This window comes from Sorghum bicolor, chromosome 10 (assembly GCF_000003195.3).
Source record: "Sorghum bicolor cultivar BTx623 chromosome 10, Sorghum_bicolor_NCBIv3, whole genome shotgun sequence".
In the NCBI taxonomy this organism is placed as follows: Eukaryota; Viridiplantae; Streptophyta; class Magnoliopsida; order Poales; family Poaceae; genus Sorghum; species Sorghum bicolor.
In genome coordinates, this window is record NC_012879.2 from 12939558 (window position 1) to 12955450 (window position 15893).

The window sequence follows — 15893 nt, forward strand, 5'->3', positions numbered from 1 at the left end:
TGGGGGCAGAGATGGGTCGCCCGTGCTCTCACGTTTCTCCACAGACCATACCTCCTGCAGTCCTGCCCCACCCCAGCCATCGTCTGCCGCCATCCTCTCTTAGCCCTTCAGACATGGGTCTCGCAGCCACGTCCTACTCAGATCTCCGATGAGCATGTGCTCCGCCTCCAGCCTCTCCATTGCGGTCCACAATCGACACGCTGGCTGATTCAGGTTTGTGGCTGCTCGGCTCCAGCGTGCTGGGCACCAGCACGACTGGCTGCCAAAGTTTTATCAGGTCTTTTGGTCTTTGATAAAAGATGATCCGATGGCTCACGGACTTTCATGATGGCTCACTTCCACTAAACAGTCTAAATTTCAGAACAATAATTTTTCTATATAAATAGAAGGATGTGAAACTGATCCAACAATACAGGCCAATTTATTTGTTGAATGTCTTTACCAAAGTGGCAACTAATAGATTATCTACCGTAGCCCATAAAATTATTAGACCAACACAAACAACTTTTCTCCCTGGTAGAAATATCATGGAAGGGGTAGTAATTTTTCATGAAACGATACATGAACTCCACTCGAAAAAGCAGGATGAGGTAATTTTCAAAATTGACTTTGAGAAGGCGTATGATAAAGTAAAATGGAGTTTCGTACAACAAACACTAAGAATGAAAGATTTTTCAATAAAATGGTGCAGACAGGTAGAACAATTGACACAGTGGGAAAATGTTAATATTAAGGCTAATAATCAACTGGGTCCTTACTTTCAAACAAAAGAAGGCCTACGGTAGGGTGACCCAATATCGCCAATTTTATTTAATATAGTGGCGGATATGTTGGCCATAATAATTTCTAGAGCAAAGGAATCAGGGCAAGTTGAAGGGGTTATTCCTCGTCTTATTCAAGACGGCTTATCTATCCTAGAGTATGCGGATGATACGGTGATTTTAATGAGTCGTGGTGTTTAGAAAGCTTTAAATATGAAATTAATATTGAGTACTTTCGAACAACTATCAGGGCTCAAAATAAACTTCCACAAAAGTGAAATCTTTTGTTTTGGTAAAGCAAAAGAGCATGAAGTATTTTACTTGCAATTGTTTGGATGCAAAGTTGGGACATTTCCCTTTCGCTATCTAGGTCTTCCTATGCATACTAGAAAATTAAATAACAAAGACTGGCAAATGATCGAGAAGCGAATTGAAAAGAGACTCAGTGGTTAAAAAGGTAAAACGCTTTCGGTTGGGAGCGTTTAATCTTAATAAACTCGGTGCTTTTCTAGTTTATCGATGTTTATTTTGTCTTTTTTCGAACTCCCAAGAGGAGTGTTAGAAAAAAATGATTGCTTTAGATCATGATTCTACTGGCAAAATGACCAGCACAAGAGCTGATGTAGATTAGCCAAGTGGGAATTATTATGCCAGCCTAAACTACAAGGTGGGCTAGGTATAAAAAATTTGGACATTCAAAATAAATGTTTGTTGAGTAAATGGTTATTCAAATTGCTGAATGAGGATAGTTTGTGGCAAGAACTTTTAAGGAATAAATATATAAAAGATAAGACCCTAGGGAGCTATGTTAAAAAACCTACAGACTCATATTTTTGGAGAAGTCTTAATGAATGTTAGAGACACCTTTATAGGATTTGGCTCATTCAAGGTGAAAGACGAGTCACAAACCCGATTCTGGTTTGACACCTAGATGAGAAATAAACCTCTAAAGGATAGATTCCCAGCGTTGTTCAATATTGTAAGAAGAAAATAAAATTCTGTGGCACCAGTACTTAGTTCATTCCCACTAAATATTTCTTTTCGCTGAAATTTTGTGGGTTTAAACCAAAGGGATTCGCATAGAATTGTTAATTCTTTATAGGACCTGAACTTACATGAAGAAATGGATGTTTTTGTCTGGGCGTTACATTTATCTGGAAGCTTCTTTGTAAAATTCGTGTATGTTGCGTTAATTAACAATGGCATTATAGTATCACAAATATTTTGCAAATTAGAGTTCCTGCAAAAATATTTTTTTGTGGTACCTAAAAAAAGTATAATATTAACTAAGGATAACCTTGTTAGGCGACACTCTGGTGACACGACGTGTGGCTTCTGTCACTCTTCAGAAACCATTCAATACCTTTTTCTGGATTATTTTTATGTTAAATTTTTGTGACGTTCGGTACATATGTATTTTGGCATATCACCCACCCTAAGTTTAAATGACCTTTTTAGTAGGTGGTCCAAGAGGTGTAATAAAAACCTAAAGACATTGTTATTAATAGCAGCAGCGGCGCTTACCTGGACTGTGTGGTTAAGGAGAAACGATGTGATTTTTATAAAAGTAGACTAATTTTTTTTGCTGGTACTTTTCAGGGAACTCATTGGCTTCGATAGTGGGCACAGTTGCCGCGATGTGAAGTTCTACATAATGGGTTTCAACGCGGCAGTATCTTGAGACGTCAACCTTAAAATTCTTCGATTCTAGTGGATGGCTGTCGACTAGATTTATTACCTCTTCTTAGCCAGCTTTATTCCGGCTATTTTTTGCTTTAAGTTAGACCTTTCTTTAGTGGTGTGTTGGCCTCTTGACAAAATATTATAATAATTGGCCTAATTTTATCTGTCGATAGATGAAGTCTGATATAAACTATTTTTTTATTAAAAAAACATTTTATAACCAGCAAAATTTAAATACATTATGATACCGGTGGCTGACACTGATTTGGAATTTTTAGTGATTTGGACCGTTTTCTGTACCTTTGACCAGTTAAACCAGTAGAAGGCGACGTGATGACAAAAATTCGGCAGCCGAGAAATTTTACCATGGTTAAAAAATAATAACCAGTTATTAGGAGACATGAAACGATGTAAAAATAGGAGGTACCAACATGCCTACTAGATCGTATAGAGTTTAACCTAATTTACAGGTATCAATTCACTTGGAGCTAGAATTTTTTTAAGTACGTAGAGAAACGGTCAAGTCTGCCGGACCTGATGGAAAGCACACCAAAATGGTCCTCGTCAAGTTCAACGCCCTTTGCCAACGAAGTCAAACAAGACTGCACGTCGTCTTGCAATGCTTCTCTGCAGTTTGTAGAAGCTTGCCTGCCTGCCTATATATGTGCAGTGCAGTTCCTCCATCTCCAATCACACAAACACTTCATCACTCTCAAGAGCTGCCAGCTACATACAGTTTACGTATAGTCTCTTTCTAGGCGCTACACACAGCTCCATTTGTAAGTCATGGCGTCCCAGGATATCGAGAGCCACCGTGCCGGTGCAGAGGTCATTGCCGGAGACGCCGCATGCAGGAAGAAGTCTGTTGAGCTGCTGGAGGAGCTCGGCCTCCCCAAGGGCCTGTTTCCAATGGAGGACATCCAGGAGTTCGGGTACAACCGAGAGACGGGGTTCATGTGGTTGGTGCAGAGGAAGAAGAAGGTCGAGCACACGTTCAAGAAGATCAAACAAACAGTGTCCTATGCCTCTGAGGTGACTGCGTTCGCTGAGAAAGGCAAGCTAAGGAAGATCACCGGTGTGAAAACCAAGGAGCTGATGCTCTGGCTTAGCGTTGTCGAGGTCTATGTTCCTGAGGCATTGCTGGACAAGATCACCTTCAAGACCGGCACCGGCCTGTCTGACACCTTCGATGCCCCTGCCTTTGCGCTCGGAGAGTAATCAAAGTTCAGGTTAAAAGTTGTATGTTACTGGTACTGCATGGTCGTGTGTATTTATCTCTTGTTTTGTAATTTAACATGTATGGTGTGTCATATGTGTCGTGGAGTATTTCAAATTATTTTAAATAATGGAAAATAGTTCTGGCTTCAGCCTTCTTCAAAATGAAGCATCAGTCCACATAAAAACAAGAGAACATCCAATTTGATTTTGTATACAATTCAATGAATTGTGTTAGGCTAGTTCATATTCACATCAACTATAGAATCTCCTTGTTGGATACATCCGACGGACCATATCTATCCCTAATAATAAAGAGAGAAATTTCAGTTTTTTTTCTTATATCCATTTGTTTGGTCCATCTCCCTTTAACTATCGGACAATAAATTTTCACAAAAAAAAACTATCAGACAATAAAGAGTTTCTTTCATTTAGACTTTATGACCCTAGATAGTTAGGACAAATAGATCTCTCTGAATCTGAATAAACTAAATAGGAATAGAAATCCTAATTCAAATAGACAAATTCTTTTTTTACTTTCTAAATAGAAGAGGGTCTCTTGCAACCTGCCGTTTTACTTTCAATAGATATGGTACGATTTCTGCACCAAAAGCGGAGATAGGCCACGTCGCCTGTTAGCCCGCTGACCGTTTGATCTGGCGAACTTGTAATGGCAGCCGTTCGATTGCGGGTTGGTTTGGTCTCTACCCGTCAAGAGCCTCCTTGGGCTTGTCCGTCGAGGGAGCGGCGGCACGGGCGCCAACCAACAGTGAGGCGGCGCAGCCCCGCGACACGATTCCCTCCCGCGGTCCTCCGATCTCGTTGCCCTCCGCCGTCCCCCGCACCTCCCTCCTCCCCAGCAGGAAAGGCCAGAGTGGGCGACGCCGGCGGCTCTTGGCACAGGCGAACCGAGTGGGGTATGGGGGCAGAGATGGGTCGCCCGTGCTCTCACATTTCTCCGCAGACCATACCTCCTGCAGTCCTGCCCCACCCCAGCCGTCGTTTGCCACCATCCTCTCTTAGCCCTTCAGCCATGGGTCTCGCAGCCACGTCCTACTTAGATCTCCGATGAGCATGTGCTCCGCCTCCAGCCTCTCCATTGCGGTCCAAGTCCCATCGACACGCTGGCTGATTCAGGTTTGTGGCTGCTCGCCTGCAGCATGCTGGGCACCAGCACGACTGGCTGCCAAAGTTTTATCAGGTCTTTTGGTCTTTGATAAAAGATGATTTGATGGCTCACGGACTTTTTTTTTGCGAATATGGCTCACGGACTTTTATGATGATTCACTTCCACTAAACAGTCTAAACTTTGGAACAATAATTTTACTACCTAAACATAAGGATGTGAAACTGATCCAACATTACAGGCCAATTTATTTGTTGAATGTCTCTTTCAAGATCTTCACCAAAGTGGCAACTAATAGATTATCTAATGTAGCCCATAAAATTATTAGACCAACACAAACAACTTTTCTCCCCGGTAGAAATATCATGGAAGGGGCAGTAATTCTTCATGAAACGATACATGAACTCCACTCGATAAAGCAGGATGAGGTAATTTTCAAAATTGACTTTGAGAAGGCGTATGATAAGGTAAAATGGAGTTTCTTACAACGAACACTAAGAATGAAAGATTTTTCAATAAAATGGTGCAGATGGGTAGAACAATTGACACAGTGGGGAAATGTTAATATTAAGGTTAATAATCAACTGGGTCCTTACTTTCAAACAAAAGAAGGCCTACGGCAGGGTGACCCAATGTCGCCAATTTTATTTAATATAGTGGCGGATATGCTGGCCATAATAATTTCTAGAGCAAAGGAATCAGGGCAAGTTGAAGGGGTTATTCCTCGTCTTATTCAAGATGGCTTATTTATCCTACAGTATGCGGATGATACGGTGATTTTAATGAGTCATGGTGTTCAGAAAGCGATAAATATGAAATTAATATTGAGTACTTTCGAACAACTATCAGGGCTCAAAATAAACTTCCACAAAAGTGAAATCTTTTGTTTTGGTAAAGCAAAAGAGCATGAAGTATTTTACTTGCAATTGTTTGGATGCAAAGTTGGGACGTTTCCCTTTCGCTATCTAGGTCTTCCTATGCATACTAGAAAATTAAATAACAAAGACTGGCAAATGATCGAGAAGCGAATTGAAAAGAGACTCAGTGGTTAAAAAGGTAAAACGCTTTCGGTTGGGGGCGTTTAATCTTAATAAACTCGGTGCTTTTCTAGTTTACCGATGTTTATTTTGTCTTTTTTCGAACTCCCAAGAGGAGTGTTAGAAAAAATGATTGCTTTAGATCACGATTCTACTGGCAAAATGACCAGCACAAGAGCTGATGTAGGTTAGCCAAGTGGGAATTATTATGCCAGCCTAAACTACAAGGTGGGCTAGGTATACAAAATTTGGACATTCAAAATAAATGTTTGTTGAGTAAATGGTTATTCAAATTGCTGAATGAGGATAGTTTGTGGCAAGAACTTTTAAGGAATAAATATATAAAAGATAAGATCCTTGGGAGCTATGTTAAAAAACCTACATACTCATATTTTTGGAAAAGTCTTAATGAATGTTAAAGACACCTTTATAGGATTTGGCTCATTCAAGGTGAAAGACGAGTCACAAATCCGATTCTGGTTTGACACCTGGATGGGAAATAAACCTCTAAAGGATAGATTCCCAGCATTGTTCAATATTGTAAGAAGAAAATAAAATTCTGTGGCACCAATATTTAGTTCATTCCCACTAAATATTTCTTTTCGCTGAAATTTTGTGGGTTTAAACCAAAGGGATTCGCATAGAATTGTTAATTCTTTATAGGACCTGAACTTACATGAAGAAAAGGATGGGCGTTACATTCATCTGGAAGCTTCTCTGTCAAATTCGTGTATGCTGCGTTAATTAACAATGGCATTATAGTCTCACAAAATATTTTGCAAATTAGAGTTCCTGCAAAAATAATTTTTTGTGGTACCTAAAAAAAGGTGTAATATTAACTAAGGATAACCTTGTTAGGCGACACTCTGGTGACACGACGTGTGGCTTCTGTCACTTTCCAGAAACCATTCAATACCTTTTTCTGGATTATTTTTATGTTAAATTTTTGTGACGTTCGGTACATAAGTTGTTTGGCATATCACCCACCCTAAGTTTAAATGACCTTTTTAGTATGTGGTCCAAGAGGTGTAATAAAAACCTAAAGACATTGTTATTAATAGCAGCAGCGGCACTTACCTAGACTGTGTGGTTAAGGAGAAACGAGGTGATTTTTATAAAAGTAGACTAACTTTTTTGTAGGTACTTTTTAGGGAACTCATTGGCTTCGATAGTGGGCACAGTTGCCGCGATGTGAAGTTCTACATAATGGGTTTCAACGCGGCAGTATCTTGAGACGTCAACCTTAAAATTCTTCGATTCTAGTGGATGGCTTTCAACTAGATTTATTACCTCTTCTTAGCCAGCTTTATTCCGGCTATTTTTTTGCTTTAAGTTAGACCTTTCTTTAGTGGTGTGTTGGCCTTTTGACAAAATATTATAATAATTGGCCTCATTTTATCTGTCGATAGATGAAGCCGCATATAAACTATCTTTTATTAAAAAAACATTTTATAACCAGCAAAATTTAAATACATTATGATGAACCGGTGGCTGACACTGATTTGGAATTTTTAGTGATTTGGAACGTTTTCTGTACCTTTGACCAGTTAAACCAGTAGAAGGCGACGTGATGACAAAAATTCGGCAGCCGAGAAATTTTACCATGGTTAAAAAATAATAACCAGTTATTAGGAGACATGAAACGATGTAAAAATAGGAGGTACCGACATGCCTACTAGATCGTATAGAGTTTAACCTAATTTACAGGTATCAATTCACTTGGAGCTAGAATTTTTTTAAGTACGTAGAGAAACGGTCAAGTCTGCCGGACCTGATGGAAAGCACACCAAAATGGTCCTCGTCAAGTTCAACGCCCTTTGCCAACGAAGTCAAACAAGACTGCACGTCGTCTTGCAATGCTTCTCTGCAGTTTGTAAAAGCTTGCCTGCCTTCCTATATATGTGCAGTGCAGTTCCTCCATCTCCAATCACACAAACACTTCATCGCTCTCAAGAGCTGCCAGCTACATACAGTTTACGTATAGTCTCTTTCTAGGCGCTACACACACAGCTCCATTTGTAAGTCATGGCGTCCCAGGATATCGAGAGCCACCGTGCCGGTGCAGAGGTCATCGCCGGAGACGCCGCATGCAGGAAGAAGTCTGTTGAGCTGCTGGAGACTGGAACCTGCTGATTGGCCTCATCATCAAGTTCCTCATTCTCTACATAGTCATCACCTACACAGTCATGATCTTCTTCACCCTGAACATGCTGATTGGCCTCAGCATGTTTCTCATACGGTGGGCTCTACATCAAGCATTGGAAGAACAGTTACAACAAAGCAAGTGTTGAATATAATATGACAATTAGGACATGTTAGATAATACAAGTTCAGATTAGTATATGACCAGAATTTAGATTTCTATACTAGAGCCATGTTGTGAAAAGGCCTTTTGATGTACTTTACCATGTGCTTTCTTGAGTTAGAACCATTGTGTGAGTTTGTTTCAACATTTGGAGATTCTCGTGCCATGCTCTGCTCCTCCCTTTCTTGCATTTCTAAGATTCTTTGTTGAAGCACTAGATTTTCACTTTCAGCCTGTTGACGTGCCAGAACTTGTATTTGAAGCTTTGTCGATGAGTACGCCTTCAGTCCTGGGGTACCAATGTCCTGAGGAGTTGGTCCTAGACCCAAACAACGGACTCGCCCCCTTGGCTCCTTTTCTCCACAAACAACAGCAAAAATATCACCTTGCTGAATTGTCCTGTCCATCAACTCCGGATAGACTTTAACAACTTCTTGCAGATCAGCCTAGGAAGAATGAATATGTGGTTATTACTACTACTACAGACTAGTGTTAATGCTGTTACTAGACAAGATTGAATTTGTGGTTATTACTACTACTACAACCAAGAATGAATGTGTGGTTATTACTACTACTGCAGCCAAGAATCAATATGTGGTTATAAAAAACTAGGTTTGGTCTAGACTTTGTACAAAAACTTACAATTGTTGATGCTGCTGGCATTAAAGGAACTCCATTTTTTCTAGTATGTGTTTTTATATAGACTTCATCTCTTCGAGGAGGGCGCCCAAGTTGCTGACCCTACAAGTTTTAAATTTCCACAGGTCAAAATGCCCCAAAAATGATCCATTCAAATGAGATGACATGATAAGAGAATGTACCATTTTATGTGCAGCTGAAGCATAGCTCACACTACCCGATGTATGAAGAAACTTCAGCTTCGCACGATTGTTTTTTCCTCTAGCCGCCAGAGCCTATGAAAAGAAGTATTACAAGAGTTACTACTTAGAATTACATAAGTGTTATATGAGCAATAACAATTTAGTTCAATGGCTAAAACACAAGCAGTTAATCCTTACTTGAGACTCAGGAGACCTCCAATATTTGATAAGAGAATCCAATTCATGAACATCAATTCTATGACCATGCAGGTTCTTCAATTGCTCGTCAGTCAATGTTTCATCAAAAATTTGTCGCTTAAGTTTTGCCTTGTACTGCTTCCATTTTGCTCCAGCACTAGCCATAACCCATTCCAAGGCTGCATCATCTATATCAAATCGTTTCTGGATGAAAACAACCCAGTCAAGCAAAATAAGCTGAAATGGATGCTGTAAAACAAAGAACCCTCCATGATAGATCCCTCCGGATGGCTTTTTGTTCGAACACTACCCTTAAGTCGCATCAGAAACCTATAAACAAATATAATAGCCTCATCATGTTCTAAACCTGTAAGAACTACCCTTAAGTTTGTTTCTTAAGTTTCAATCTGCCAAAGAAATTACCTCTCAACAGGCCACATGCTACGAAAATGTACTGGACCAGCCATTCTTGCTTGGGCAGGAAGATGAACCATCAAATGTACCATCATGTCAAAGAAAGATGGAAGGAATATGGTCTCAAGAAGGCTCAAGGTCTCAGCTATATCAGCCTCTAGATTATCCATGTCACTTTTTCTAAAAACAGGTGCAGAAATCTTCTTAAAAAAATGACTAACACGACACACTGCAGCACTAACTATCTCTGGCAATATTTTTCTTATAGCTAGCGGCAGCAAGTCTTGTAGAACAATGTGGCACTCATGGCTCTTTAGCCCAAACACCTTTTTCTCATTAACATGAATGTTGTGTCGAATATCAGACGCGTAACCAGCAGGGAACTTTACCCCTTTTAGTATTTGACAAAATAATTTCTTCTCATCAGGACTCATTGAATATGAGGCAGGTGGTATATAAAATTGGTCTTCAATTTCAACTGGGTGAAGGTCACTTCTAATACCAAGAGCTTTAAGGTCCAAGCGAGAATTAAGATTATCCTTAGATTTCCCATCGGTGCCCAATAATGTATTAACAATGTTCTCATAGACATTTTTCCCTATGTGCATAACATCAAAGTTATGGCGCATCATCAAATCTTTCCAACATGGAAGTTTGAACCAAATAGATCTCTTGAAAATGACAAGAGGATCCCCTTCCTTGCGTTTCTTGCTTGCTGGTTTCTTTCCAGATGGATCCTTGCCAAAAACTGTGACAAGATCTTTAGTACACTCTAAAATTTCCTCTCCAGAAAGTGGAGTCGGTGCCTGCCTAAGCTCCGTAGAACCAAATTTCTGCTCATCAAACCTAAATGGGTGGTTTCCATCCAAGAACCTACGATGATCCATATAGCAGGTCTTGCTGCCATTACCAAGTCTAAGTGAGCATATCAAAGAGTGGCAATCAGGACATGCTGCTTCACCAGATGTAACACAACCAGACACATATCCTAGACCAGGGAAATCTGTAATAGTCCATATTACTGCAGCACGCAACTGGAAATGCCCCCCCTTTGAAGGATCATAAGTTCTAACTCCATTGACAAACATATCTAACAAATCCTCAACAAGTGGTTCAAAATACACATCCATATTATGACCAGGAGCATGCTTCCCAGGGATCAAAAAGGAAAGGATGAAGTTTGATTGCTTCATGCACATTGAAGGTGCAAAATTTAAAGGTATACATATACCAGGCCAAATGCTATAAGTAACATTCTGGCTCCTATATGGATTAAATCCATCAGTGGCAAATGCCAGACGGATATTGCGGCTGTCCTTAGCAAACTCTGGATGTTTATCATCAAAATCTTTCCAAAGAGGAGAATCTGCTGGATGCCTAAGAAAATCATCTCTTGTTCTCTGCTCATCATGCCATCTTGTAAGAGTCGCTGTTTTTTATGATAGAAACAGCCTTTGGAGACTCTTCTTTATTGGGAAGTAGCGAAGAACCTTCTTAGGAACCTTATAAACATGCTTCCCATCTAGGCTATTCCTAACGGATTTCCACCGTGAGACCTTACACTTTGGACATACATCCTTATTTTCATGCTCCTTCCAGTAGAGAAGGCAATCATTTTCACATGCATGGATACTCTTGTACCCAAGACCTATTGATTTAATCAATTTTTTAGATTCATGGAAGTTTCTTGGTAGTGCTGAACCCTCTGGTAATGCATCATTAAGAAGATCCAGTAATATGTCAAAACTTCTATCAGTCCATCCTCCAAGAAGCTTGGTGTGAAGCAATCTAATCAAGAAACGTAGTTTTGTATATTTCTTGCAAGTAGGGTACAGCTCTTGGCTATTGGCTTCTACCAACTTTTGGAGGGCTCGTAGGTCCTCACTATGCTGCTCATCAGAACTGTCATCTTCAAAATCCCCTCTATCATCTAGACCACCAGCTAGGTCCCTAAGCAATTCAGATATTTCATCATCTTCAGCCTCTTCACTAGGGACAACATCATCACTATTCCTAGGATTCACATCCGATGAACTAGCTTCTCCATGTAAGTTCCAGGTTGTGTACCCCCTTAAAAACCCATCACATATCAAGTGTTCACGTACATCACATGCCTCTCTCCAAAATGAGTTTGCACACTTTCTACAAGGGCATAATATCTTGTTTCCTATTGCTGAATTTTTAAATGCATAAGCTATGAAACCATTCACACCTTGTGCATATACCTTGGTGTGCCTACATGGGATTCATTATGTTAAATTCCATTTTAACTAGATCATGTCTAAGCAGTTAAGAAATAGTTCTTGTCTGTACCTAGGCTCATTCTCAATCCATGTCTTATCCTTAGACATTTGTGGGTAGATAAAGAGGCTTTCTTTATATTTATTTTCCCACTACAACATCACACATCAATACAAATCAACAAGACAAATTTTGTAGCTTAGAACACGGCAATCTGGTAGTCATTGAGGAGAACTAGATAAATAAAACCTTACCGATTCACAAAAGCTCCTTCAACTGTCAACTTCTTAGCAATGAAGGTCGGCTGCTAGATTGTTCTGGAAATTTAGAAAAGCTTGGAAGATATTCACCACCTCCTTTACTAAAAAAACAAGTGATACCATATAAGATGCCTATTTAGACCAATACTCAAAGTGTAGGGCAGACATAAATGATCAGTTTGAGAGGTCATGCTGATGTTTACCTCTTCAATAATCTCTTCAATATATGTTACTGATGCACAAGAGAACAATCAGGAATACAACCCACCAACATTTAGTTTTTCACCTACAACTACAACTTCTGGAATACAGATGTACCCACAATAATGAATTTATTTTCCTGGTGTCCAAAATTATAAATACCGTAAGTAATATGACGAAACATAGTAAAAGTATTATTATCCTGAATTGAAAAGCATCATCTAATATGTCTTAAAATAAAATCTCCAATTATATAAAAGAACTCTAAAAATCTTAAAACTAGAATTAGTGATATTCAAGCAAATCCAAAAAAATAACAAGCCATATGCACTCTAAGATCAGAAGTCAGGAACACAACACTTGATAGACAGGCAATGATTCTTGCTAGTTGCCATACTAGTGCAGATGACAAAAAAGTTTGTAATTTTGGGGGGCTTGAATTTCCAGGGTTCATCACCTAGCACACTAGGCACAACACAGAAAGACGACGGGCTTAGCCCAAGCCAAAAGCCAGCAGAGCACACGCAAGCAGCCTACTCCTATTTTTAGCTGCAGCAAAATAAAGGGAGCACACAGCTCACGAGCATGCACCGCTGCAATTCCATCGATTTTATTTTGCCAAAAGCACATCCGCACAAAGCCTAGACAAATGCATGTCGATCTGCTACCACCGTTGATGGGCCTCACCTGGATTTGCACACCTTTGGCTGTGGGATCTTGCGGAGCAGAAATTTGGTGACGCAAATCAATCGAACCTGCAAGAACAGAGCCACACGGGCTGTCCTAGGGCGGGCGGCCAGCCTGGATCGATGCCGTGGGGCGGACCTCTGGGGCAAGTAGCGTCCAGGGCCGGAGATCCAGCCGGGGCCGGGGAGTGGAGGCGGGCGGGCGGCCGGCCGGTGTCGACTGGGGTGACGAGCTCGCCAGCCGGCGAAGACCTCCGAGGACTGAGAATTCCGGCGGTGTGGCAGCACGGGCGGGCGGGACTCGGCAGGGGCGGCGTGTGCAGGCGGCCGTCAGCGGGGGAAGCGGTGTGGAGGCGCGGCGAGCGGGCGGCGGGTGGGGCGGCGGTCTGGAGGCGAGCGTCTGGGCGTGCTGCAGTGTGGAGGCGCGGGCAGGAGGCTTGGGGGCGTGAAACTGCAACTCGTTTGGAGCAGCGGTCTTCCTTTTGGTGACTTAGGGTTTTTTTTGCCAAAATTTTCGCGGGACGGGCCGAAAATGGCGCCATTGGGATAATTTTATTCAGCAACGGACCATCCATCTCTATTCGTGATATATAGCAACGGAGGATTCAACGCAAAATGAAAATACTTATAGCAACGGCCCATCCATCGAAGTATTGAATTTCAGCAACGGAGCATCCGAGGCGAACCTTTAACAACGGATCGTTCAATGCAAATTTGTATCATTAGCAACCGACGTCCATTGTTGTTTTAGTGTTGTGGTGTAGTGCTGTCTGACACCTTCGATGCCCCTGCCTTTGCGCTCGGAGAGTAATCTAAGTTCAAGTTAAAAGTTGTGTGTTACTGGTACTGCATGGCCGTGTGTATTTATCTCTTGTTTTGTAATTTAACATGTATGGTGTGTCATATGTGTCTGTACTGTGGAGTATTTCAAATTATTTTAAATAATGGAAAATAGTTCTGGCTTCAGCCTTCCTCAAAATGAAGCATCAGTCCACATAAAAACAAGAGAACATCGAATTTGATTTCGTATACAATTCAATGGATTCTGTTAGACTAGTTCATATTCTCATCAACTTTAGAATATTCATGTTGGATACAACCGAGGGACCATAATATATAATGCCTCTCGCTTTCAAAACATGTCAACGAATCTATATATAATACTCACTCCATTCCAAATTATAAGTCACTCCAAGAATCTTGGTGAATCAAAACATCTCAAGTTTGACCAAATTTATATAATAGGATAATAACATTTATGATATCATTAAGTATCATTAGATTCTTCATTACTTATATTTTCGTAGTATATCTATTTGATGCCACAAAACTTTATAATTGTTTCTATAATTTTGGTCAAACTTGAGATGCATTGACTCTCCATGATTCATGAAATGACTTACAATTTAGGATGGAGGCAGTATTATAGTACCAAAATTTCTTGGGTCCATCATCCATCACTTTCACTCCTATCTATCTTAGGTCCTACTCGGTTCTTGGTCCTCACTCTCCACCCTCACTCACAGCATGAGGCTGAGGCCCAAGGCCCTCGAGGTAGATCTTGTAATCCACCAATAATGTTAGTTCTGGATGGCAAATGTAAACCCATGGCAGGAGTCTAAGGCATAGGACCCAGTGGAGGTAGATCGCATCTTTGTCCAACATAGCATTAATAGTTTTAAGTCGTAAAATCCATGCGACGCATCATTCACATGTTGACTTGGTCAGCAGAGCCCAACACTACTACACAAAATATTTACCGAAACGGGCAAAATTGATTAACCGAGACGGATATCATAACCGCCTCGGACAAAAGGTCACAATAAATAGGACCTTTTCCGAGTTGGTTGTTTGCCCGCCTTGGTTAATCGCGTAGAAAAATACAAAAAAAAAGAAAACACATGGATAAGCCCGCTAAGCCCATCCACGGGCCCACAGAGCCCATCCATGAACCGCTGCCGCCATTGCTAGCTGGAGGAGCACTGCCGGCCTCAATCATCGGATCCGCCTCCCTACCACGGGATCCAGTAGCCTCGCCGCGCGGATCTGGCCTGGCCTGCTGTGCATCCGCCATAGTGTTGGGTACCATAAAAAGGGATACCCAAATTAAAGAGATAAAAAATACAAAAAAGGAGAATAAAAGAAGAACACCCAAGATCACCAGGGCTCAGACGCGGGTTCCGCCTCGCCCGATCCCTTGGCGTCAAGCGCAAGCTCTGACTCGCCCGACCCCTTGGCCTCGGGCGCAAGTTCCACCTCGCACGACCCCTCTTGGGCTCGGGCGCCAACGCCACCTCGCCCGAGCCCCCATCTCGGAGCCAGGCTTCCAATGCACGGTGCCCGTACCTTCGACATGACAGACGCTGTGATCCCCATACCACGGCAGGGCATGGCAATGACTGTTTCAACCACCTCGGCCATTGTAGCCTTACCTTTTTCACTATGTAGCCTTGCCTCTTTTACTGTGGTGTACCGCCTCATAGTAAAAGAGGTATGGGAGAGATTAACCAGTATCACTATTGGCTGTCTTCTCCTACTATTACAGGACATGCGGCAGTGTCACCAAACCGACCCCCACGACCTCAACAGGGCTCGGCAACCCTCCACAGAAGCAACCATAATGCCAGCCGTACCTCAAGGACGAGATGGGCAAGCCTCTACAGGGTCGGGACTGTGGCTTCACCACTCACCAGAGGAAGATCACCAGTAACACATGTAAAATCCCGTGTCCCCTTGAGACTATAAAAGAGGAGCCAGGGCTCACATCCAAGAGACACAATCAAGACTCAGGACTCACCACACTCACAACATTAGAACTCCAAGCAAGTTCACGCACACACCAGAGTAGCAAGTAGCGCTCTGTCCACCGCACAAAGTCGAGACCTGGGACTTAGCTCTCTCTCGCAATCTGCTTGTATACCCCTAGTACGAGCACTCTTGGGTGC

The 15893-nt window shown here is 41.6% G+C and overlaps 2 protein-coding genes across 2 annotated transcripts; one reads left to right on the forward strand and one right to left on the reverse strand.

The window, feature by feature from the left end:
- Window positions 3139–3828, forward strand: LOC8073736. Its single transcript, XM_002436829.2, has one exon. It carries the CDS (start codon window positions 3231–3233, stop codon window positions 3660–3662), a length of 432 nt encoding a protein of 143 aa, XP_002436874.1. The 5' UTR covers window positions 3139–3230; the 3' UTR covers window positions 3663–3828.
- LOC110431371 lies at window positions 7735–13908 on the reverse strand. The gene is made up of 8 exons (XM_021450450.1): window positions 12950–13908; window positions 12265–12401; window positions 12056–12162; window positions 9147–9350; window positions 8949–9041; window positions 8770–8868; window positions 8229–8573; window positions 7735–8068 (listed from the first exon to the last, which is right to left on the reverse strand). Exons 4-8 carry the CDS (start codon window positions 9309–9311, stop codon window positions 7814–7816), a joined length of 957 nt encoding a protein of 318 aa, XP_021306125.1. The 5' UTR covers window positions 9312–9350; window positions 12056–12162; window positions 12265–12401; window positions 12950–13908; the 3' UTR covers window positions 7735–7813.

Bases quoted from the DNA above. Each gene is read 5' to 3' on its own strand.
- LOC8073736 (XM_002436829.2), top strand. From the start codon at position 3,231: ATGGCGTCCCAGGATATCGAGAGCCACCGTGCCGGTGCAGAGGTCATT.
- LOC110431371 (XM_021450450.1), bottom strand. From the start codon at position 9,311: ATGGCTAGTGCTGGAGCAAAATGGAAGCAGTACAAGGCAAAACTTAAG. The intron at 8,574-8,769 runs GTAAGTTTTTGT...CATTCTTCCTAG, and splicing joins TGCCAGCAGCATCAACAATT to GCTGATCTGCAAGAAGTTGT. The intron at 8,069-8,228 runs GTAAAGTACATC...TGCTTGATGTAG, and splicing joins CTAACTCAAGAAAGCACATG to AGCCCACCGTATGAGAAACA.